The 26,375-nt window shown below is 36.8% G+C and overlaps 1 protein-coding gene across 1 annotated transcript in view; it reads left to right on the top strand.

Annotated features, from left to right (window-relative positions):
• The window catches only part of COL5A2 (collagen type V alpha 2 chain), a 110,975-nt gene that overhangs the window by 51,552 nt on the left and 33,048 nt on the right, over positions 1-26,375 (top strand). Inside the window, exons 2-17 of the mRNA XM_054069716.1 lie at positions 3,219-3,443; positions 4,917-4,930; positions 6,216-6,248; positions 6,889-6,921; positions 7,571-7,624; positions 10,655-10,765; positions 11,763-11,840; positions 13,885-13,929; positions 14,492-14,545; positions 15,167-15,220; positions 16,563-16,616; positions 19,250-19,303; positions 19,995-20,048; positions 21,211-21,255; positions 22,493-22,546; positions 23,408-23,452. Coding sequence (XP_053925691.1) covers positions 3,219-3,443; positions 4,917-4,930; positions 6,216-6,248; positions 6,889-6,921; positions 7,571-7,624; positions 10,655-10,765; positions 11,763-11,840; positions 13,885-13,929; positions 14,492-14,545; positions 15,167-15,220; positions 16,563-16,616; positions 19,250-19,303; positions 19,995-20,048; positions 21,211-21,255; positions 22,493-22,546; positions 23,408-23,452 — 1,007 coding nt within the window. The remainder of the gene's footprint in view (positions 1-3,218; positions 3,444-4,916; positions 4,931-6,215; positions 6,249-6,888; positions 6,922-7,570; positions 7,625-10,654; positions 10,766-11,762; positions 11,841-13,884; positions 13,930-14,491; positions 14,546-15,166; positions 15,221-16,562; positions 16,617-19,249; positions 19,304-19,994; positions 20,049-21,210; positions 21,256-22,492; positions 22,547-23,407; positions 23,453-26,375) is intronic.

Here is a 26,375-nt window from a genome sequence, read left to right as displayed (position 1 = left end):
CCGCTCCGATAATTATTACAATTTCAGTGCTGACACAAAACTGGGCCTGGGTGTGTCAGTTTGTGGTCCGATTTTTACTTCCAGACTGTTGATATGTAGTGTCCAGGTATGATGATATAGTAAAGCAGCCATCACTGTTTGACTTCTGATCAAATATCTCTTTATAGGCAAATCTGATACTTCAACACATCAATATACAGCAGAAAAATAATTGCATTGTACTCGCTATGCTTTTCATTGAAATCCTCTTTCACAGAGGTCATTTGTGGAAACTCATGAATGAGTAAGTCTTTAATTTATCATAGGGTATTTATTCTACCTTTCCTCTTATATTTGCAGATTACTTTGAAATTAATTATCACTTACTTCAATGGATTTGCAACCAAATGGACTAGCCAGGGCAAGGATTTCCAAAGCTACTTCTCAAGCCATTTGTTACTTTGTTACAACTGCAGAGGCAGAGACAACAGGTGACATAATGAGTTTGTGACTTAGTCTTGGTGATTAAAAAAAAGCTTACAGATTTCCAAACCTGGGGATTGGTAGAACAGTTTGCTTTGCTGCTTGTTCCTGCTCTGTGCATAGATGGATAACATGCCTGCAGTTCAGTCAAAAGGTGCTTGTGTGGGTGAGTTGGCCTTGAAATAGCTGCTCTTTATAGGTTACTCTCTCAGTGTAATGCAGTCACATCAGAAACAAAAAGTACCAAACAGAGCCAAAAGGTTTAAAATTAAAAATGTGTTTTCTGGAAGTATTTTGAGGTAGCTTTTTTTGTTTGGGTTGTTGCATTGTTATCAGCACACCTGCAATCTGATAGGAAAACAGACTTCTTAATACAGTTCCAGAAGTTGGTATGTACATTTTTGCTCCTGCCCTTGTCTGCCTCTTTCTCAGCTGCTGAGCGGAACTTAGGCAGAAGCTAGTCAAATTCTGCCTCAGCTCTGGGTTGCCAAAGCAGTTGCTATGTGGGTTTTTTTTTGAGTTATGACAGAATGCTGACTTTGGTCTTGATAACTTAGAAGTTTCATTTATGTGAACTGCTGCTCTTCGGAACAGCACAATGAGTTCTGTGGATGATACATTAAGGAAGATGTAGATCATATGCCAGACATCTGGGGGGAAAAGGCTAAGTATGTCAGACAACCACGTTATGTCATGCACACATGGGAGAAGCTAGAAGAGTGCTTTCCAAACTACAGTCTGCAGTTAGGAAAGCTATTCTTGCAGTGTCATAAATGGGCACACTCGGTTGATATCTTTACTTCACACTAAAACCATTTCCTCCTGAGCTCCTGCAACACCCCTTCATGTCTTTTTGTCAGTTGGTGTGATAAATTGATTGAAGAGAGGATTTGACTTGGTATAAATTTGATTTCAGTTTGTTTTTGAAAGCTGAAGAAGTTAGTGATGGCAGGCAACAGTTAATGACACATCTGCTCTGCTTCTCTGAGTTTTCACACTGACAGAATAACTGGACTTGATTTAAAGCATGAAGCTGAAATCCCAAATCTGTTCCTATTTATTACTTTGTGATTTCTGTTTACATCTGTTTTAAATTAGAACAGAAATGCATAGAACTTGAAAATTTCCTTGTGCTTAGAGCTGTTAATTTTTATGCTAGTAACAGGCTTTTTTAAAAAAAACGGTGGTCATGATCTTTGACTAATGGGATGTGTCCTGTATATATGTAAAATTGCCCCTGTTCCCAGCCTTCCAGTCTTTTGTCAGTTAAAAATTAGGTTCATTTGGGAATTTTCACATAATAGTTTTAACTGGATTGCCCTGTAAGAAAAGCTTTTCTGACAGCAAGGTTTCTGTGGTCAGAGGGAACTCCCACCTGGATAAGATTAATCTTCTCTACAGCATCCCAGGGATCATCATTTTGGTCTGTGTGTGACGGCTTCATGTGTACTACTCAGAGGTCATCTTGACACTGGAGTTCTTGGTTTGCCGGTTTGTGGCCCATTGTCTAGGGACAGCCTGGGTTGACAGTTCATTGCTTTTGTGGGCACTTGTGTTCCTTTAGAGAATGAAATACTCATCCATAGGACCATTCATTTTTTTTTTTGTTTTGTTTTGTTGTTTTTCTGGTGGAACATCCTGTAAAATGTTGGATAACCAAATAAAATTTTCCACTTTACTTGATTTTTGAATTCTTTATTAGACATATTTTATTTTTAGAGGAAGATAGTGAGATAGATTCGTGATTTAAGAATAAAAATCAGATATTTGTATTATTTTTCTACAGAATAGGAAAACCCCGAAGTTTTAGGTTTAGGCATGGATAGAACAGTACCTAAATAGACAGTTATGTCCCCTTAGATGGTGCCATCAGTCAAACGGGGGAGTTTTCGAAATTTCTAGGTTATAAATTCAACCTAGATAGGTTGTTCTGCCTTGGTAGATAGGTTCAAGAGCAAAAACTATAATGAATTAATTTCTAAGTAATTACTAAGAAATTTATTTTAAATTGGAATTCAAGACAAAGAAAGAAAAGTAATAGTATCAAGACAAGTAAGAGATTAAATCTGCTGTAAACGGAGTGTATTTGGTTAAAAATTACGTATGCAACTTCAATAAAATAGAATGGCTTCCCTTCAACTGTGTGAATGTGTACATAGATGGAACATGCGCATATAATTGGTCAACACTGTTCTGGTATTCAACGCTGTTCTGGTATGAATGGCCACATACTATAGTCTTTCATATACAGTTCGAGTGACCAGCTGGACTATAAGAACTGAGTGGAATGAGTATTTTGATTAGACTCTCTTCACTCAGTGGAGACACTGCTGCAAGTACCCTTGCAATGGAAACCATTGTTGTCACTGGACAGTGACTGACTCTCGTGTTTGCGATATTTGATTCTCTATTTTGGTATTACCTTTCACCAAGACCTCGATAAATAAGTTGTTACCCCTCTGAGCAGAATGACATCCAGGGACTTGTGAGGCACTGTTCATTTCATACTGCGTGTTTGTGCACCCTATGCTGATTCTGTTTTACTGATCAACAGATAAGGTGGTAAAATAAGACACATTTAAGATGACTGATATTTAAAAGTCCTTAATATCAACTTCAGCTATGCTGGTGCACTGTTTCCTTTGTGTATGTGATTCTGCTTCTTATCTACAGATTTGCTCTTTCCTTGTGCAGACTTTCTCTGCATTTGATTTCACAGTTGGAAAATGTGTCATATATTCTCTCACCTATCCCAGGAGAAGATGTTGAAGAAATAGCCTGCACCCAGAATGGCCAGATGTACCTGAACAGGGATATTTGGAAGCCCTCACCATGCCAGATTTGCGTCTGTGACAACGGAGCTATTCTTTGTGATGAAATCCAGTGTCAAGATGTGCTGGAGTGTGAGAACCCGCAGGTGCCACCTGGAGAGTGCTGTCCTGTGTGTCCCCACACAACACGGGAATTTGACACCACCATTGGTAAGATTGCTTTCCATTTTGCTTTTGTGAAAGAAGAGGTGGCCCAGAGAACTAGGAACCTCATGATACTGAAATTTCTAATAGCATTTCCATGTTAAAAGTATAAATATGAGGTGAATAGGTGCTTGGCAGTTATCTTCCATCTTGGGTTGCACCTAAGCTGGTCCTTGAAACAATTTTCTTCCAACAATGGATCTGTTATCAGTCCAAGAGCCTTCATAACTAAAAGGCTGAGCTGAATTTCATCTTCATATTGCAAGGAGATTGAACTCTGGCTTCTTTTTGTGGAACATCTGGAACTGAAAGATAAATACATGTGTAATTAACATATTAAGAGAAATATAAATAATAAATTTTCTGTTATATAAATATATGTAATTAAAGCACATGCTTTAATAAAATGATCAATTTTAAAACCCCTTCAATAGATGAATAAATGTAAACAGTAAAATCTAAACAGTATAAAGTATTTCCCCAAAGTAGAAACATGGACCTGTGATCCTTTTGTGAGACGTAAGAAAAAAATATCATTAAGTATTATTAATTCCCTAGTCGCATACTTCCTGTGGTATACCTTAAAGATAATATCTTTTCCAGTGCATTTCTTCTTCCTGGAGAGAATTAGATTAAGCAATTCCCCTCAATTTTCATAAAAGATTATCTCTTAACTTGCAATTAATGCTGACTAACACTGTGTATTGCATTATTGGAACTACATTCTACATGTAATAACTAAAGCAATTTCTTCAGGAGATATAATTGCTTTTGATCAGCTTAGTACTGAACAAAGTAGTGATAAAGAACATGTAGTAGGGACTTGTGAAATTAAGCAATGGAGCAAGATTGGGCAGGCATTAATAAATGCAGTGCATTCTGCTGTTTTGGGAGGCATTAGGCCAATGCTGACAAGATACACTCAGTAAATATAAAAGCAGTATGGATAGATTCCAGTGTTCCTTACTGTTATTCAAAATATTAATAAAATATTTCTCTGTGGATATGAGTGTGACTATATGACTCTGAAATCAGGCATATGATATTGCAAGTGCTTTTCAAACAAGATGAGGTTAAAAATCCCTTAGTCACCTCTGTCTTTTTAAAAATACTGTGTAGTAAGTTGTGAATCTTTCAACATTTCTTGAATTGAAGTCAGTAATAAAGCTTCCTTTCACTTCACTGTCAATCATTAGACTAGCTTCTGACAGTTGCCCATAAGACATTCTGCTTTCCTAAAGTGCTTTTCCTTATCCTGTGCAATGCTGAAAAAGGCTGAAAAAGGCTGAAAATCAGGGGACACCATCGCAAACCATTCCCTGTGAACTTCCCCAGCTCCCAGTAGGCAATGTGCCATTTTCTGTGCATCCAGGATCTGGGATGGCTCTACCTGCAACACCATCACTCAACTGTTACCATGTTCTGTCTCTCAGAGTAAAACCATTAATTTCCTCTCTTGTCTTTTGTCCTTTTTAACAGGTAGAGGAAGAAAGGTAAGATTTCCTTTATATTTATTTAATGCAGTACAACTGTTAAAATAATCTCTTGCATCTTCTTGGAGTTTTTCACAGAAAAGAAATATAAACTCTGTTAAAAACACTTAATTCCTTTGTCTTGGTGTTTATCAGTAGCTAGGGAGATTGCAGCCCATGTGGAAAAAAAAGCTGGGACACAGGCAAAAATTCTAGTCTTACTATAGAGAATTCCCTGGCTGAAAATCCTTGCTGTCTACATCAAAGGAATTCCAGTTTGAGTAGTTTGATTGTTTAATCTCTAGCACTGCTACAAAATGAGGGGAGGGATGACTAGGTCATTAGAAGCCAAGCTATTAAAACTTGGAGCTTCCTTTTTTGCTGAGACTTAGCTGTCCAGTGTGCAATAGGTAGCATGGGGACAACGCGTTCTTACAAAGAGCCACAGTTCTGTGGGCAGCATCTCTTATAGTAAACAATTAAATAAAAAGAATGTCTATTCTTACAAAACAAATTTAAATACATCTAATAAATGAGCTTCTTAGATAGTAAGCAGCTATAAGAAATGAAATAATTTTTAGGTGACCAAGAATATGCACTTACCAAAACTAGGTAGCTCTCTTATGCAGAGGTAGTTAATGGAGATCAGTGGACTAACCAGATAATTATTACTTGATAAACAAGGCACGAAATTTTTTATCTTTACAAAGTCCACTTTTTTTTCCTAAATAAAATAGTTACCACCAATAACTCATTTATTTTATGTAATGTGTAATGATTGTCAATACATTTATCTCAAATAAAAGTCAATTGGCAAATGGCGCACCCCTCACTCCAGAGTAATTTGATAACATTTTGGATGCTGTCCCTACACTGCAGGTGTATGTGCAGGTTTTTTATGTCCGTAGATTTAATGATATCAATCTTAATTTAATGCCTTGCAGAAAGGGAATCTGAATGCTGCTCTGGGCAGCATTTCGTATGAATCACTCGAGAGCAGAATTACACACATTTTTTAGGACTTAAATATCATGGTAATTTTTTAGTTTGGTTTTTCTTTCAGACAGTATATAAAGCAATTAAAAAATCCATTAATTTATAGCCTTCACTTAGTCAGTGTCGACGGTGATTAAAAATAGTATAGATTAGCCATCACAGGTGTTTTAATTTAGTCTTAGTTGTATCCTTAAGGAAGTCTAATATTTGTCACTGGGTATTAAAGGGATGGTATTGGTGAAACTGGTACTTTTAAATGTACTTTTACATATTTTCTGCCATCTGATGGTTTTGTATGTTTTTCCTATAGGGACAAAAAGGAGAACCTGGAATAGTGCCACCTGTAAGTTTATTTTTCTCTTAATTTATCAGCACATCCTGGAATTGTACATCTTAGTGCTTTAAAGCAAAATTGCAGTAATTAAGGAAATAAACCAAAAATGTACAGCCTTTGAAATTGAAAGGAATGCAATTAATTATGCTGTTTCATGTATGTGACATTAGAAATTTTTGTCAATTGCGTTTTGGGAAAAAATCTTTTTGAGTTAAATCTATCATAGTGTTTGTTTTTAAAATTAGGATTTTGTGGAGGTATAATGTTAAGTTAGTATTTGGAAGGTGTAGAGACACTAGAGAACTGGTGAAATAAACTATCACTTTCTGTATTTATTATCCCTTTCTAGCATGAAAACAAACACAAGCATTGATAAGTTGAGACTAAATAATTGTAATTCACTTATTTATTTCATCCTTTTTAGAACAACAATGATACTTACAAGATTTTGCTCATATTGCTTATACTCTAAAATGGAAAGACATAACCAGTGGAATTTATTTATTTATTTCAAAAAAGACTTAACTTTCCTGGTACTTTAATTTTCTCTCTTGCTATTTATTTTCAATAACTAATTTTCTGTAGGGTAGTTAGGACAAGTATAGCCATAATTCTGTGTGCTAACTTTAATTTATATTGCCTTCTTTAGGTTTCGGGAATACGAGGCCGCCCAGGGCCAGCCGTGAGTATTTTTAGATCTTCTGTTTCTCTGATGTGATAGCATTTTCCACTTTCTGCCTTTTCTGTTTTGCATTGTGAGGATGATGTGAAGGAGGACTCCTTCACATACCTGTGGTCCATACTGTCTGCAAAGCTACTGTATTTGAGTAGGCAACAAAACTATGGGAGTTTTTACTAGTATCAGGTCAGCCTATGCCCCAAGTGAATGGATGTGTGTACATGCACGAGGGTACCTTTGTGCAAGGTAGATGCTGGGGAATGCTTTTCTAGCAGGAATCTAGCAAGAGTAAAAGGTGATGTAGCCCTGGCTGCGGCTTAATGGAGTTTAGTTCTGGACTAACAGGAAATGGGTCTCAAACCTGTAGATCTCTGCATTAAGAGCCTCCAGCATTCAGAAAACCTGAATTCAGTAACGCATGGAACACATCAGAGATTAAACCATTTTGTAGTTCTCTGTATCATGTTTTTTCATCCCTTCAGGCAATGTACAATGAGGAGAGATATTGAATATTTGGTGATTGTAGCTGTTTTCTTTTTAATTATATGAAAAATAGCACCACACACGAATTTTCAACTAAACATTCCATTTTATATTTTCAGAGCTTTATTAATAATTACTGAGTTTAAAAGGTACTTAATACTTCTTTTAGGGACCTCCAGGCTCACAAGGACCACGAGGAGAACGAGGACCAAAGGGTAGACCTGTAAGTTATTTAATATCTCAGAAATCAAGTACTGGACCACCATCAAAAGGTTAGATGGCTTTGAACTGTGACTCTAGATTCTGTCTTCTGGAGTTATCAGAACTTTCTTCCTATTTTCTGGCAATCTGGTAACAAACAGAAAAACATTTATGCCTCACCATTCTCTGGGTAAGTTGAAATCTGAATGTTTTTAAATTGTTGACAGAGGTTTAGCAGTATTTCTACTGAAAGCCATGCTTTCTCAACAAACTTTCCCAAAGCAGTGTCTGAGAGTACGGCTTTCTTTAGGATTTAAGAAAAAAAAAAAAAAAGAACACAGATGGAACATCACATTTGCTGTTTAAGAACTTGTTGACTTTTTGCCGGTTACTACTGTGCATTGGAAGGTATGTGAACTGTGTCTCAGGGTATTTCAGAAAAGGCAAAAACTCAGGAATTTAGCAGGAGCTAATATGTGACTACATATGTTGGTATGCTGGTGAATAATATAATCAAGATTGCTCAGTGGAAATAAAGACTTCATAAGGGAATTTTGGTGTCTGCATGTAGAGAACCACAGAAAGGCCAGAAGGGAGTGCTGAAAATGCCAGAGTTGACATGTTCCTGTTGAAAAAGCTTGGTTAAAGAGCAGAAGCCGCTAAAAGCAGATTTTAGAGTTGTATCATTGTAATTTCTATGAGGATATTTTCCTGTCCCTCAGGAGACAGTAAGCCAATGCTGTGTTTAGGCGTAGGACTAAAACTGACTCCTTTATGTGGTTCCTCCAGTACATGCATGTTGTCCTTAGATGGTAATGATACTTCCCCTAAAGCAGTGGAGTTAAGTGTGCAGCCTCTTTGAGATGGGTGCCAAGCCACTGCTGCTCTCTGGATTACCGTAAGGCATTTGTGTGTAGAATGAGTATCAAGATGTTTAAACAAATTCTGGGAGTAATTGTGAAATCTCGTTATGCACAGAGAAATCCTGCCTGGGTTTGTAGAGATGCCTGAAGTGGTTTCCTGATGTGTATTATCAATGAGACTCTAAATGATTTCTGATTATGTGTCATGCATCTCTTGTATGTCTCTACAGAGTTGTGGCTAGAATCACCTGAAATATCAAAAGGCTATAAATAGTTTTGCCTTCCTTTGACATGGGTTATTACACTGCTTTCAAGGAATATCAAGGGATTAGAAATCAGTCAGCTACTTTGAAAATGTTACATCAAAGGCTCTGGTGAGCTGTGTGTATGTCAGTGTAGCTCTGAAACCAAGGAGTGCTGCTTCAGCAGAGAGATTGTCAAGCATTGGAAAAGGCTTCCCAGGGAAGTGGTTAAATCATCATCCCTGGAGGTGTTTAAAAAGCATATAAATATGGTGCTTAGGGACATGGTTTAGTGGTGGAGCTGGCAGAGCTAGGTTAAAGGTTGGACTTGATGATCTTTTCCAGGTCTTTTCTGAATTAAGTGATTCAACGATTCTATGAAAACTGCTGTTAGCTCACAGCTGCAGTTCATGTTATGAAAACCTCTGTACATTGATTGCATTTTGTTTAAAATACCTCATGGAACAGGTAGCCTTTTCCAAACACCCTTTATAGAATTAGTCTGTGTCATTCTTTCTTTGGATTTGGTTTTTTTTTTTTTTTTTGTTTGTTTGTTTTGTTCTTTAAATAGGCTCCTTCTAACTACTGAGCAGAAGGAATGCAGCTTTGCTATGGATCTCTGCTTCACTGAAAAACAGAACCCTTCAATGTAAAGTGAATTCAGGAGTATTAGCATGTTTTTTCATTCACATTCTTTGTTCATGTAAAAATGAAGGAGAAACAGATAGGGAATGACATATTTGCATTTGCAAAATGCATCTTAGGAAGGGGAGTTTTGGAGCCTTATATAATTTCAGATGTTTACAAATGGCGTTGGAAAGATGAAAAATAGGCTCCAACGTATTGATGTCTTTTCAGTATAGATTTACTCTCAGTTGTAATTGCAGTAGCAGTTAAAATGAAAGTGTTCTGCTATGATCTGCGTTTCCTTTAGTTCCATTGCAGGCAAAACCCGTTTTGGAGCAGCATTGATGGGCCAGAAGTCGATTCTGTGTTTAAATAGTGCCGTCTCGTGGTCCATCGGAGAGTAAAGAAAATGAAAGGACTTTGAAAAATAAGTCTATTTATAAAATAAATAAATGTATACTCAAGATCTGATTGCCACCACCACCCACACACACATTGGTTATATATCACTGATAAGGTGCCAGCTACAAATACAAACATGCTTTTCAAGGACTTTTTGAGTTTCAGAGTTGGAGGTTGCAGCATTGCTCTTGAAGCAGATTGATTTCTCGTGACTAAAAGTAGGTGCTTTTCCTAAAGGAAACAAAAAAGGAGACATTTTTTCTGTATCAGAATTTATTGAGGTGTTGGATTGAATGTTGAAAATCAGTAGTCATTGCATAGAAACTTCTTAATTCTTTATAGGCAACTATTTTGTTTGTTTGTCTTTTTCCTAATGCTTAGATTTGTTTTCTTTTTATTTTGAGATCAGAGGAAAGAAGATGATTTGTTCTTTTCCTCCTTTGGATAGGATGCACTTTGAGATTTGGCAGTCTGTACTTCTGTTAATAATAGAAATATTAAATAATAAATTTTTCTCCTGGTTCCATCCAACATGCACAAATCTTATCATTTGTTTCAGAATACCCTCTGTTCACAACTCGTTCCATGAGTAGGGGTGTGTGTGTGTACACATGTGCATAGCCAAGTAGTTTTTCAGGAAGAGTATACTCTATTATGGAATGACAGGAAGCCTGAGTTTCTAAAAGAGCCTGTGAGAGAAATTACTGCAGCTAACTTGTGTGTGATCCGTGACTAATTTTACCCAGCACTTCTGACCTGAAGATGGGAACGGGTCATGAGGGGTATTGATCTTGATGTTTGTTTGAAGATCTTTCTGTAGGAATACAGATTTATAAAAAATGAGGTAGTTGTTTGCCAGTTACAATGATTTTAAAGAATACCTTTCCACAGTGCTGGCATTTCTGATTTTCTCTCAAGGGTCCTCGTGGTCCTCCAGGGATTGATGGTGAACCTGGTATCCCTGGCCAGCCTGGTGACCCCGGTCCTCCAGGACATCCTACCCACCCAGGACCGGATGGACTAAGCCGGGTAAGTTTTACACTTGCTTTAGTAGAAAGTAAAGTGAGTGTTGGTCCAGATCCATGTGAGACAAAGAGTGACTTCTGAATGTGGAATGCTCTCTCCACAGTTCCTATATCACAGTCATGAGGTACAGCAGATGGTAGCATTGCAAGTTCTGCCAAAACTTGGGGCAAGTTGAACATGAGAAACCTCAAAAAGGACGTAACTTTTGCATTTGGTTTCAGCATCTAAAAAAGCGAAGGTGCCCAAATCTAAACCTGCAGCAGGGTTTTGTTCTTTCCATCTTACTCTAACCCTGGGCAACTATTGTACCAGATTAGGAATATAGGAAATAAAAAAATAAGATTAATTATAAATAACAGAATAACTAATGAGAAAAATTGAAATATGGTGAAGTATTCTTTTTCCTGGAATTGTTCAAACAGCCACTGAGAATATTTAGTAAGGAACTGTTCGTGAAAAGCAGTGCTAACCAGCTATCGATACAGACAAGGTGTTCTGCAAGATTTTTTCCTTTTTTCCTCCAACAAATTTTATGGAACACAACATTTCCATTTACTGTAAGATATTTCTGAACCTGAAGCACAGTTAGTGAAAACAACAACAACAACAAAAAAGGCTTAGAATATGTGAAGGAATATTGAGAGTGAAATTAAGGTGTGGTTTAAATTTGAAGGTGGTGAAAAAAATCCAGTTCATTTCACAGGAGGATTTCCTGGGTTTAGGTCATTTTCCCATTTGTTTAATTTTAAAGTGGAGGTAGAGTCAGACTAGTAATCAGACAATATAATTTGACTAGTCTTTGAAGACTTAAACCACCTCAAATTTACAAGAAAGACAACTGAAGAATGACAAATAAAATCATTAAAAAATGACCGAAACAAGAATTTTGGTTTTAGTCCTGCAAAGACCATGTAAATGATTAAGATGCAGTTACATGTATTTTTGCCTTATGAACCATCAAAATGACTGGCAGCTAAAATAATCCACCTTATTTTTTCAGCCATTTTCAGCTCAGATGGCAGGACTGGATGAGAAATCTGGACTTGGTAGTCAGATGGGACTGATGCCTGGTGCAGTGGTAAGTCCAGATTAGCCCTGTGTACTGTATTATTAGGGTGAAAGTGGAGTGCATATGCAAAAATGCAAAGGGGAATTAATTCTCTTCAAGTTTCTATGCCTCTAGAACTATGCCTATGTACACTATATTTTAGCGCAGTTTTGCACAGTACCTATAAAAAAGTGAAAAAATTATCTTCTGTTAAAATTTAAGTTTTTCTCTCCATATCTAGCTTTGTTGTCTTCCTTCCCTCCTTCTGAAATGTGGGAACTAATGAGAGTAATGTACAGGAAAAAATTCCTGATTTTCTCATAATGACTCACTACAGAGGAACTGAAAAGTGTCAGCTGTAACACAAAGCATAGTAACCAAATATGTAACTTTGAAGGCTTCTTTTCACATTGTGACATCAGAGATAGTTCTTTTTGATAGTAATTTAAAAGATCATATCTGAAATCAGCTGTTAACTGGTAGCTGTGCTTTATTTTTAAGACAGACATTCTATTTCTTCAGTGGGTCCAGTTTTGTCATTGGCATCTGTAACTGTTTCCATATGCCCTGTACTTTTGGTGTGCTGGGGACTTAATGGTAACACTTATGGTAACTTAGTGGTAATTTTTTTTTTTTTTTAACCATCTGTGGAAGCTGTTTCACCATCCTGAGCTGTCTCTGCTAGAACTCTTGGGGCTCTTTGAATATTATCCCTCTTCACTACATGTATTTATCGCATTATGATATCTTGAAGATACTGCTAGCCTCTTAGTTACTGTTTTAACATTAATTCTTAAAGAAACCATCCTTTAGTGATTTTACTGTCCGTGAGTTGGGCTACCTGGATCTTGTCCCTCCAAGTCTCCAGTTAGTAACATTTAAACTCAGTTTCAATACAACTTGAAAGGTTCTAAAGGTAATCTGCTATTTTGCCTTAGAATGAACTTTTGCAGTGATTTCTTCAAAGAAGAATGAATGTGAATTTACTGTGTGTACATATAATGATTTGTTCTCCAAGTCTGTCCTTACTTTGTTGCCCTCCACCATTTTTCTTAATCCTTTTACTCAATTTGTCTAGAGGCATTGCATCTCTTGTCCTGCCTCATGTATATATATACCTCAAGTATGATTTGTTTCAATATTATTATCTCTTTTAAGGTATTTTTCAATATCTTGGTCTCTCTAAGACCATACACAAAGTCCACTAAAGTCAGTTGGTACTCACTATCTTTGGATTGATTCCTTGTAAACAGAATAACTGGCAGTCATTCAGCCGACCCATTGTTCTTTGCTTTGTTTGTAAATTGATTAGGATTTTAAAATGGCCTATTACTAACCTTTCTACATTTTCTTTGTAAAAATCAATTAATTCTGTGTAGAAGGCATACATCTTGAGCCTTTGTCAAAATGCAAGTCTGCTCTAGACATTTTTGTATTGCTAAAAGCAAGAGAATTCCTTTCACACAAGCTTATCGTTACTTCACGGTATGAACTACAATTAAGCATGAGTCTTTTCCTGAAAATCACATGAGACTTTTTAAGGGTAAATCTGAATTTTCTGTAACAAACCACAACTGTCTGGAAGCTGTTTTGGTGGTTTGTGTGATTCATAAAAATTTTTTTGCCTGTTGCCATTTACTGCTCATAGCCTGAGAACAGCAGCGTGTATCTATTTTGTCATTGATTCCATTATGTGATTAATCTGAGTAATGAGATTTCCTTCAAGGGAAGACTAGTCCCTCCCAGCTCTACTTTGTTATTACATTTTTTCAGTGGCTCTATGCAGGCAACCTGGTTATTCTGACTGGTTCCAGAGACTGTGAAGTTCCAGAGAGCAAGCAAACACATATTTTCAACTGCTAATGAATTTACACTTTTTGTGTTTGAAGATTTCCATTCTGTGTACTTTTTTGCATGTCATAACATCAGTCTCCTGAGTAAAAGCCTTTCAGAGGGTTTGACCATAGAAATACTACCTTGGAGGTCCTTATCAGGTTATTTTGCTGTCTTCTTAGGATTAATGTTACTTGGGAAAGGGTATTTTCCAGTTTGTAACAAACTATATTTTCAATAGGGTCCAGTGGGTCCAAGAGGTCCTCAAGGTCTCCAAGGAAAGCAAGTAAGTACTTCACAAAACGGGATTTGAGAGAATTGGACAGAGATGAAGGCAAAGCACATAGTGACTGGTGTATGTGTGTGGGGGGTGTTGGGGTGCGTGTGTGTGAGTGCGCACCTCTGAGGCAATGTCCATCTTCAATGATGAGTGGATGAATTCATCTTCCTAGAGGTGAATCTGAACATGCTGCTCTAAAGAGGTCTGCTCCAGATATACTCTATACACATAAATTAACTCAAAAAGAACAATTAACTAGACTTTTATCAAAATTTTAATCCAACAAACATTTTTTAATGAGGAATCAGAAATTAAAATGAGTGTTCTGGTTTCAGTATTGCATGGTATAAAGTTTGGAGTGGTATTTGTGTATGGCACACAGCTTAACTATAGCTTGAACTATTTTGGTATCCGACTTTCACTCATTTTGGAAAGTGAGATGGTTCTGAGTTAGATCCAGACTGTCCCATGGGCTATGATTTTCCTGTTCATGGATTTTAATTTACATCCTTTACATATTTTTACTTTTTTGAAATTTGTAACTGTATTCATCCTTGCTGAACTTTAGGGTGGTGCTGGCCCCACAGGCCCACCTGGTGAACCTGGGGAGCCAGGACCTATGGTAAGACCAATAAATACAAACATTTCTACTATAAAATTGCAAATAATATGTTATACCTCCTTACATCAGAACAGATCTTTTTGTGTGTGTTGTCTCAGCTGAAGGTATTAAGTAATTTCAATCAAGAGTTGTGGTCTTCAAAGCATGTTGTCCTGAAACAGTGAATTGGAATTGTTTTGAATATGCATAATAATGATTATAATGTAAACAGTTATTATCACTTTTCCAGCACAGACTTGAGGTTGAATAAGCACTGGTAAAACCCATACCTGGTAGTGTAACTTACATGAAGGATGATGAGAATAGTTAATTTTTGAAGGCAATAAAATGATTCGAAAGTAAAAGTAAGAACCATACATTTGGAACAATAGCAGCTGTGATTTCTGATGTTTGTTTGTTTGTTTTCTCCTAAAGAATTCATCTTATATTTTTATTTAACATAATGCAGGTTTTTTGGGGGTAGGGTGGCTAGAAAGTGCACCACAAAATTGAGAAAGTGTGCTTAGGCATAAAATAATCTCTTTTCTACATCTGTTTTTATAAAACTAGACTTGAAATAGAGAAAATAGATATTTTAATGATGGTTAAATTGACTTCTCAAGAAATATATGTATTTCTTAGGGTCCAGTTGGTTCTCGTGGACCAGAAGGACCTCCAGGAAAACCTGGTGAAGATGTAAGTTGTTATTCTTTGTATCTTGTTTTATTTTTAATAAAACAAATATTGGCATCTTTGAGACAGTTGACTAACCAGCAGATGTGCCTGTTGTAACTACTTTTATCTATTTACTTTTCTTTACTTTACTTCTCATTAAGTGCAGTGTTATAACAATAAAACCTAGCACCCATTTTCAAATCCCTCCTTTCTTTTCCCTATATGTCACCACCATACCTAAGGTTTAAGCATTGTCTCCTTATTATTTGTTGTGTCAGCCTGTTCTTCAACTGAGACATCTTTCTTGAAATCAAACATATTAATATTCCATAGTTAGGACACGGTAATTCAAGGCATCTCCTCTCTTTGGAATTGTATGATGAGTTAGAGGAAGGATCTGTAACAATAAAATCCACCTGTATCTGGACAAGAAAACTTTAATTTTTTTTTACTTCTTAATAATTTATTATATTAATAACTGATTTCAGGACTCTATCTATGTATGTACACATATATATGATGTATGTATTGTGCATGTTGTGTAAGTATATATGTACTGCACATCGCTAGCTAAGAATTTACTGGTAGGTGTATACTACTTCTTTGCATAGCTACTAAATCCATCTGAATTGCAATTTACAACTTGGAAATAAGTTGAAAACTGCAGATGCCAGATGTTTTAGTATAAAAATTGCCATAGCTGATGTGACAGCTTCTTTCTCATTAAACTGTGTAAAGAGTTACAAGAATCTTTGGAAATGGTTAACTCGCAGTACAGTGAAACTGAATCTTGATACTGCTGTAAGAAATTCATACATTTCTAATGGGTCTTTTAATTGCGTTTGTGAAGAGCTTTACTTTCTCTCTGTCCAGAAACTGTTTTTCTGAAGCCGTTCCTATTCCTGCAGCTCAGAGTCCCGTATGTGTTTGAACTGATTGATGCCTATAAAGGAGCAATTTGTTGTGACTCTGGAGGACTTTGAATAATCTTCAAAATATGCTTATTTGTTTCTACCATCTTTTCTATCCCATTATATCACACAGATATAGTCACCAGCCTAGAGTCTGACACTCTGGAGTAGGGATGAGGAAAGGGTGCCTCACTAATTCACATGAAAACTATGTTGCAGCGCCATCTTGTGATGCTGAGGTGCATTTTGGACTCAGTCTTCAGTTTCCCCAATTATTCGTTAAAACCTTTTTGGAAGTTAATGTATCAAATGCACATGGTTAGTTATGTATGCAGTTGATTTATCAGTGAAACTGTTACAGTAAGGAGAAGATTTGTTTGAATGGAAGAGTGATAAGTTATCACATTTCCTATTTTCATGTTGTTTTTTGTTTGCGTTTTTTTTTTCCTTAGGGGGAACCTGGTAGACCAGGACAAACCGGTGAGCCTGGATTTCCAGGATCTCCAGTAAGAACATGATTATTTACATTTCAGCAAAACAATCATATTTATGTCATCGTTATCTCTTTTAATAATGAGTGGAAAGCTCTGCTATTCAATTTCTGCAGTACTTGTTTTAGCTTACTCTGATGATTCAGAACAGTGTGACAGCTGAGAACCAAATGGGTAATTCAAAAGTCCTTGAGTTAATCCTGAGAGTAATTTCGCAGGTGCACGTTTCAACTGTTTCATAGGTGGAATATGCATAAAACAGATGACAGTACATACATTTCCCAGTATTTCACATGGTTGTTCACAATACAATACAATACAAGCCAGAAGTGCTCAGTACAGATGATAAAGTATAAATGATTGAGTTGGGGTGGCACTGTTTACCTTTAAAACACTGAGTCTGAGGGCAGGAGGAGAAGGGATTGTATCATATGCATATAACTTATTTTAATGTATTTGTTCAGTATGTGTGTGCGATGCAGTGGTTTCTAAATAATATGTACTTGTACTGCAGAGGATACTTGTCACAGTTCACTCTAGAAATAAAAGAAAACAGGTATATCTGATGATAAAATTATCTCATATCATTTGAGCGAATATTAGGAATTCTACCTTTATTAGTCAAGTTTCTGTACCTTGAGGAGAGCTGTAGTGTGATTGAAAAAGGGACAGATAAATCACAGAACTGAAGGCATCTGATACACATAATATCTTTTAGTTCCTGCCTGGCAATTTTTTTAGCAACTGGAAGTATGACCTCTTGGAGAGAGAAATGTGTTTTTTAACAGAGCAGTTTTGTTTCCTAAGTTTTCCTCCCAAGTTTTATGAATCAAAGACAATGTTTTATAAGGCAAATGTGAAGTATTGTTCTGTTCAAATCAAGCTGTTTTTCTCAATACAATATCTTTTAGATAACTTGGTAATGGAAGAAAAAATTACTGCAGCTACACACACAGACAAAATATCTTTGCTGCAATTGCATAGCACTGTAGAGAACACCACTGAATACTTTGAAAGTTGATTAGCGATGTATGTGATTTACCTCCTTGCCATGTAAATTATCCCACATGTATGCTTTATCATTTGATTACCTTGGTTGTATACAGCTGATATGCATATATCACTGAGCACAATCAAAATAAATAGTTTTATGGGTTATATTCAGTCCAAACAAGCATACAATTTTGAATTTACGTGCAAGACCTTGTGTGAAAATAGAGATGTTCCTTCACCGAGAAACTCACTGAGTGTAAATAATTTCAAGCACTCTAATATATTTATTTTGGAAATTTCATATCTTTATAAAGTAATTTTCCCTTTAGGATTCCATAAACATTGAAGTAATTTCCCACTGAACTTTATGATCAAACATCTATATAATTGACTATGGGAAGACAGAGACCTTTCTTTTGTTCCTGGGTGCTAACAAGAAAAAGCTTTCTTGTATGTGAAGCTCTCTCTACAGCTGAGAGCTCAGATGTTGTTTTTCAGTCCCTTGAATAGCAGTGTAGTTTCATGATGCTTCACTTTCTATACTATATTTTTGCTATACTGAAAGTTATGAACTGTAATCTTTTTCAGAACTCTTCTTCTGGGGTGCCATAAAGGAAGAAATGATACTTTAAAACAGTTTGCTGAATTGCTGTTATGTTATAGAGCATGAAAGTGTTAATGTGATTTCCATTATAAATTCACATGACTGATATTCTAACAGGAGGCTCCCTTCCATTACTTAGTCTTTCCTGAAAGAGAAAAATTGGGAAACTTGGTAGGAAACTAAGTGCAAGGCAACTTTGTTTTAACTGTCAAATGTATTTTAATAGCAACTGTTTACCATGCTACTTGACTGATATATTGTGAATGAACAAGTACAGTTTGCAGTTTAGTCTAAGATTCTCTTTCATTTTAAATGATAACTCTGATTTTTGATATCTGTTTAATTAAGATTTCTTCATATTAAGCTTTAAAACTTCATCTACTGCTAGTCATTACTTATATCCGTTTGATCATGGACCGATATAAACAATAAAGTTTTCAGTATAAATGAAAATTCACATAATGCTGAGATTGTCTAACTTCGTAGAATCATAGAATAGTTTGAGCTGGGAGGGACCTTAAAGATCATCTAGTTCCAACTCCCTTCACATGGGCAGGGACCAGTCCCACTAGATCAGGCTGCCCAAGGTGCCATCTAACCTGGCCTTGAACACCTCCAGGGGTGGGGCAGCCACAACTTCCCTGGGCAACCTGTGCCAGTGCTTCATCACTCCATAGTGAAGAATTTCCTCTTTATGTCTAGTCTAAATCTGCCCCTCTCCAGTTTATGGCCATTGCCCCTAGTCCTATCACTACAAGACTATTCAAAAAGACCCTCCCCAGCTTTCTTTTAGCCCTCTTCTGGTACTGGAAGCTGCTCTAAGGTCTCCCCAGAGCCTTCTTTTCTCTAGGCTGAACAACCCCAACTCCCTCAGCCTGTCAACATCATAGCATGTTATGCTGTTATCTGTGACCTGCTGAAATGCTATGGCTCACTATATCATGTCACTAAGATGAAGGAGTTTTAGGAGTATTCTTCCCTGTTACAGCATTATTGCTAGGTTTATCTGCAGAAATAAGGATTTTATTTGTTTTTTCTTTTTCATCCTTAGGGGCCTCGAGGCTTTCCTGGTGCTCCTGGTCTCCCGGGTCTCAAGGGTCACAGGGTAAGAAACAAGATTTTCCCTCTTCTTATACAGTTTCCAGGCAGTTTCAGTATAGTCAACTTCTTCTGTATTAGTGGCGAGTATGACTACACTCTTAGTCCTGCCAATTGCAACACTGGCATTTTGTGAGAAAAGAGGGCCTTGCAGAAATTTAATGCTATTCCCCTTTAAGCTGACCCTCTGTATTATATTCTCTAGTGTCTTCCTCACTCTGTTTTCAAATGATCTGGGAATCTGGAATGAGCTTGTGTAAGCACTGCCAAGTTTCAGGAGGCACAAACCTGACAGTTCTCTCACTTTGTTGGCAAGTCTTGCATTAGGGTGGGGAACTTAAGAGGTGGATGTTTACAACATGGACTGATTACATATTACCAAGTTTTCTGGCCAGATTTTTACTTCAGGGAGGAATAAATAGGTTTCCTATGGCTCTGAGCCTCCTCCTTGCTGTTTGAGGATTTTTTTTATAAATGTTCTTGTTTTAAAAAGGAAACAAAATCTAAGAAAACGTACCTTGTACAAATGATTTCCATTTAGGAAATGTTTAAAAACTTTATTCCATCTGTGTTAGATTTTTTTTTTCCCTTACTTGCTCTTGCCACCTCATATTTATCACTTTAATATTGAGTAGAAATGCTCTATATGTATGTACATATATAAATATGGTTTCTCCTTATTTTTATAATTGTTACAGGGACTGAAAGGCCTTGAAGGTCCAAAAGGTGAAATTGGAGCAGCTGGAGCAAAGGTATTTTCATGACCCGAAGAACTAAATATTTAAGCATGTTTTCTATAATGCCAAAATAGTGGAAGATAACAGATCTTTCAAATGCCACCTTGTAACTTCTCCTGTTGGTGCTAATTGTATGGAGTGGAGAGGCTGCATGGAATTGTCCATTTTTACTGTGTTTGATCCATACAAACTGTTACATAATGACATTTCTGGGCTTTATACAGAGAGAGATTCAGTAGTATCACTAGGTGAATTGACTGGTCTGTCTGTGACATCTATGCAATACTGAAGATGAAAAAGTTGGTTAAGAGTCTGCACATTTTACGGTTTTCCAATTGGCCAGTTTGTGTTTCTTGTTGGCCTTATGTAACCAAGCTGAGAGAGGAAAACCAGTTCTCTAACCTTTTTTTTTTTTTTTTTAATAAAATAATGCAAAGCATAACTAAAACCTGACTTTCTTCGTTTGGATTACCACACTAGAGATCGGCTTAAAAGAAATGGGCATTGGATAGGAAAGAGAATATATTTTATCAACTGATCATTTTTCACCTAAGAATTTTATTCTTTTAGAATTTTTGACCTTACTGATACTGCAGCACTCTTACAACTTTAGTTCAAAGCAGTGCTAACACAGGACAGCCAGATGGAGACAATCCTTTGGGGTGGATTAAAAGTTATTTTAAAAGAGCATAGAATGTTTTTTTTCGGGCTTTCCCAGATTTGATCATTGCTGATGCTGAAACACTTGGCCTAATGTAGGTGGCAGTCACAGTTGGGATAGAACTATTCCTTTTCATTAAAAATGTAGTAAATGAAGGAAATCTTCAAAATCTAAATTTAAATATGAAATCAGCAGTTAAGGAGACTTTGAGTAAGAAAAGATTTCTTTCCTGAGATTGCCTACCACTTTCTGTGGAGGTGACAACTTGATAAAAACAGTGCAGTGGGTGATGTGGGCTGCTAGCTAGAACAGGTAAGAGTTAAATCTGCTTCACTGGGAATATGCAAGTATGGCATTTCCTATCAACATGGAGAACAGTGCTCTTGATGGAGACAGATGACTGTGCAAATCTGCCACTTAGGTCTGATGTAAATGTGGAGAACGGGGAGGAAACCTGTAACTCCATTTTCCTCTAACCCAGTTCCTCTAACTGTGTCATTTTATTTCTATTTCTAGGGAGAGTCTGGACCAACAGGTGCCATGGGTTCATCAGGTCCTCTAGTGAGTGTCATATACATCGCATATTACAAAAGTGGCTTTAAGATTGTACATGCTATTGCCAGTAGGACTTCTAAGGTTTTGAAAGCTATACTTTGTGTTGCACAGCTGAACTTTCTCTTAATTAAGGCTCTGTTTTCTATTATACTCTTTTGTTTTCTGCTACACTAACAGTACATTTGGTCCACTATAAGCTGTGGTTCTTTGCAATTCACAGCCATAGATAATAACAATAAATCAGAAGGCTCATCTGAAACCTGAATGTAGGTTTTCCAATTGTCTACCTACTCATGTAAGTGTAGGGTGACTAAATTTTTTTTTACATATTGATGTAGTGATATGTATATGTATTTTACATATATGTAGTGATTTAAATATGAGAATAACGGGTTTAGGTTGCTCTAAGACAGAAATAGAGTAATTTATGTCAGAAATGCACTAAGTAAGAAAATGATGGATAGAGTATTTTGGAAGTTATGGTGAGGATAAGCATGTGTAGCATGGAAGTGAAACAGAAAGTTTGTCAAGAGTAGCTTTCATTCAGATGTGTTTTCAGACAACTGAATACTTGAGAGCAGAATAACATGCCAAAAGTCTCAGCAGTGCTTCTGGAAGTAAAGCACCTTTCTGGTAACAGATAATGACATCTCTCTGCAAGGCACTATCTCGTGTCATGCAGAACGTAATATCCTTGAAGTGGAACCTAGTTTGTGAATAAGACATAATAAATGAGATCGCATTATTGACCCTGTTGAGCCTATCCAGAGTTTATCCTGATGTGTTTAAAACTCGAAATACTGTTGTAACAGGAAGAGAAATTACAATCTATTAAATTTCCACCGGGCAAGACTGTAAGCTGCTACATTTCTCCTGCCATAGGACAAGATCTACTACACCTGCAGCAGGAAAAAAAACCCAAAGTGGTTCTGCAACTGTTTTAGCATCATCTATCCTTATCAGGCTTGTAATCTCAGTGAACTTAATTGTGTTCTTGTTAAAAGCAAATAAAGAACACTGAGCAGAAAAACACTGAAGAGTGATGCAGTGCAAAACTTATTTGAAGCAAAAAAAAAAAAGTCAAATATGTTTTCTAAAAAAAGTAAAAAGCAAAGAAAAAAGGTGGGGAGTGGTATCTGTTCTTTCCACTGTGGGGGGGGAAAATCAAGTGAACTATTATCTCCTTTTTGTTATTCTGCCATGATAAGCTCCTACATAATGTACTTTTTGTTCTCTCTTCAAGGGACCTAGAGGAATGCCAGGAGAAAGAGGTCGAATCGGACCACAAGGTGCCCCAGTAAGTAGCATCTTCCTTCTCTCTACTTGTAAATCTTTGCTTGTTTTACTTAAATTTAATCCCTGAGCCTGAAGAGTGTTTATTCATGTGACTGCCTGTCACTTCTGTGGCAAGTTCTGCTGTAGCTTGAGAAAGTTGGAGCTGAGCAGTGTTTTGTGGGGTGAGAACTTCACTGTGAATTTTGAAAGTGAAAAACAGTTTTAAAAGGAGAATGCTAGCTGTATGGTAACGTCTCATACTGGAAACTGCCTGTGAGGCTCAATAGCATCACAACACTTTTTTTCTGAAACAGAAATGTTGTCTTTATTTCTGTGAAATTTCTCTTGAGAAGCTATTTTCACCAGAAATAACTGACCTAGTAATAACACCTATTGCTTTGTCTGGAAAAAATTTTAAAATGCATGTTTAGACTTTCAATTTAAATTAAGTCTTATAACTTAATTACAGATTATAAAGCTGTCGTCTTAAAAAATATTTTGCTTTCCAGCAAAAAGAGGGATTATCCTTGACATGAGGTTGTATTTGAGTAGAAATTCTGTTGCTTTACATACTGTGTCAAGCATTGATTTTTTCTGGCATTTCTCCTCATGACTTTCATGCACTCTGTTTATGTTATGTGCTCCATACAATGACATTCTTAAGAATATTGGCCTTTCTGAAAATGGAGAAATACATTAACTTCAAGGTGAGCATAATGTCTTCCTGAAGTTTTCCATACTGATGTTTGGAAGGCTCTACAATCCAGCATTTCTTTGATTGAGTTAGTCTGTATGACTGTTATCAAAAATGCTAACCGTAAATAAATATAAAAATTAGTTAGAATTCTTATAAATAATCTGTTTTGTCTGTTTTCTTACGTAGGGTGGACGTGGCCAGCATGGTATGCCTGGGAAGCCAGGGCCTATGGTAAGTTTCTATGTTAATCACTTACTTTTTTCACCTTATATTTCCCATTTGCCTTTTGACACCATCAAAAGACGCACAAAAATAATTGTTGCCAGTTGCTGGTAACATTTAAGTGCACTGGGAATTATCCCTAAATGATTCTACTCATTTTAACTTTAGAAATGATAGTTTGCTTCTTCTGAAGGTTTCGATTTGCAGAGGAGTGGCATCTTCCCTGGAGAGGCGATACTTTGCTGCTTTTATGAAGTGGCATCCATATTGTAGGGAGATTAAGCTTCTTAAAGGTACACACCGTAATTTAAACCATTTTATAATTGCATATTATCTTTCTCCACATACAAAGTTGGCAAATGAGATTGTACACATTCTCAGCTAGGAGAAATGCCACTCACTGATAGCAGAACTTGCTACCTGCAAATGATCCATTACAAAATGTGTAAAAGAGAGGCTTTTAACTATGGACAGTCTGAAGAACCAGAAGCCTATGTGTGAATGTCTGCAAAACTAAGAAAACCTGGAATGGATGACTGTAGAAGTTCTCACGATTGCAACGGGGTAAAGAGGACTGCAGTGGTTTAAGCTGTGGATGTTGGTGTATCAAAGGATCATGGTTTCAATCCTACAGTCCAATCTCACAGTCCGTTTGCAAAAGTTATTTGAACGAATAAGTATTAGAAAGCTGGGGGGATTATTCACATACATGCAGTTAATTGTGTGTTGCTTTTGCATAAGAAAGCTTATCATGATTTAATATGATTAATGCAAGGCCAGCTTCCACTCAAAACTATGATATTCTGTTTTGTTTGCTTTTTTTGAGAGTATTAATTCTAGGATGTGGTTGACAGTGTTGATGTAACCAACCTGAACTTTTACCTCTGTGTGACTTTCAACTTAAAAAACCCTACAAAACCTAACCACCCTAAAACCAACAAAACAAAAAACCCCTTCAAATCTCCAAAATACACCCGCCTGCAATTACAATTTCATTCCATGCATACTCTTTATTTAATAGTGATATCTGTCCTAAGAAAAATTTACCTGTGTCTTCTTAATGAACAGACTGCTTTATTAAAAACTGCAATAAGAACTAATTAACTATAATAAAAGCTCAAAAATGAGTGTTAAAGTGTTGCAAAATGCAATTATTTACTGTATAATGAAAAAAGGATGACTTGTCAGAAGAAACTTTCAAACAATTAAGAGATATTTCTGTAATGAAAATAAACTATAAGGTTAAAAAAAGCTGGCTCCTGAGCTATGAAATTCTACATGAAGCTTGAAATTTTTCTTTGGCATAAAATATGAGCCTAGCTTCACTGGCGTTTATAATATGTTGGCTAACATTTTTTGTAAAATCTCATCTAGTGTCACAAGAGAGATACTGATACTTAATGCATATGTTTCTCATTGGAAGATATGTTAATGAAATGCAGTTATTTGGGTCAGTGCAGTGGAACATGTTCTGGAACTCTTCCTGCAACAAGAGAGAGATTTGGCAGACATGTATTTGTAATCCAATGGATTGGAACATAGATTTTCCAAAATATACTTAGTGAGATGTTATATCAGTTCTGTAGAAATCCAATGCAAGGTCATGGCAGGAACGTTGTCTGTAAGTAATGCTCAGTGGAACAGACTGTTCTTATTAAGTTTGTTAGTAGAAATTTATTACATAGAACATTTTTATCACAGTATACATCATATTTTACAAAATGAGAGAAAATCAGGAAAAGATAAGGTGGAATAATCTGGGGACAGCAATGCAGTGAATATAACCACTGTGTGCCACTATCCAAAGAGCTTATAATAAGAGTAGAAACATCTTCTGTTGAATGTCTTGTTCAGCACAAGAGGCTTTATGAAAATGGAAACAATTAACAAATGTTCTCCAAAGCCCTTAATTGGAAGTCTTTCTGTTTAGCAAAACAAGGTTTGTGTCATACCGTACATGTGTGTTGAAATGTATACATTTGAAGTCTCATTTGCCCTGCTGTTTACCAGCAGAGAAGTACTAGTAGGGTTTGTGGTTATTGGAGGCCATCTTGGGCTTAGCGACCATGAAATGATAGAGTTCTCAATTCTTTGGTGAAGGAAGGAGAAGGGGTTAGCAAAACCACTGTCATGAACTTCTTGAGGGCAGACTTTGTCTTGTTTAGGACACTAGTTGAGAGAGACCCTTGGGAGGAAGTCCTGAAAGGCAAAAGGATGCAGGAAAGCTGGATATACTTCAAGAAGGAAGTCTTCTAGATGCAGGAGCAGGCTGTGCCCATCTGCTGTAAGACAAACTGGTAGGGAAGATGACTGGCCCGGCTGAACAGTCAGCTTTGGCTAGGAGTTGGGGGAAAAAAAAAGACGTGTTTATCACTTTTGGAAGAAGAGGTACTGGGATCTCATTAGGTCATGCAGAGAAAAAATTAGAAAATCCCAACTAGAACTCAGTCTGGCCACTGTTGTAAGAAATAACAGAAAATGTTTTTACAAATACATTAACAAGAATTTCCATCCTTTATTGGATGCAGGGTGGAGGAAGCATTGCCACCAAGGGTGAAGAAAAGGCTGAGGTACTTAATGCCTTCTTTGCCTCAGTCTTAAATAATCAGATCAGTTATCCCCAGGGTATTCAGCTCCCTGAGCTGGAAGACAGGGTTGGAGTGCAGAAAAAACCTGCCATAATCCCAGAGGAAGTAGTCCACCTGCTACCTCACAAGGACACTCACAAGTCTATGGGGCTGGATGGGATCCACCCACAAGAGTATTGAGGGAGTTGGCAGGGAAGTTTGCCAAGCCACTCTCCATCTTTTATCAGCAGTCCTGGTCAACAGGGGAGGTCCGAGATGATTGGAGGCTTGCCAATGTGGCACCCATCTACAGGAAGGGCTGGGAAGAAGATCTGTGAAACCACAGACCTGTCAGCCTGACCTTG

The sequence above is a fragment of the Cuculus canorus genome, chromosome 6 (assembly GCF_017976375.1).
Source record: "Cuculus canorus isolate bCucCan1 chromosome 6, bCucCan1.pri, whole genome shotgun sequence".
In the NCBI taxonomy this organism is placed as follows: domain Eukaryota; kingdom Metazoa; phylum Chordata; class Aves; order Cuculiformes; family Cuculidae; genus Cuculus; species Cuculus canorus.
The sequence above is the reverse complement of the archived record's forward strand: the minus strand, read 5'-3'. Positions and strand labels throughout refer to the sequence as shown.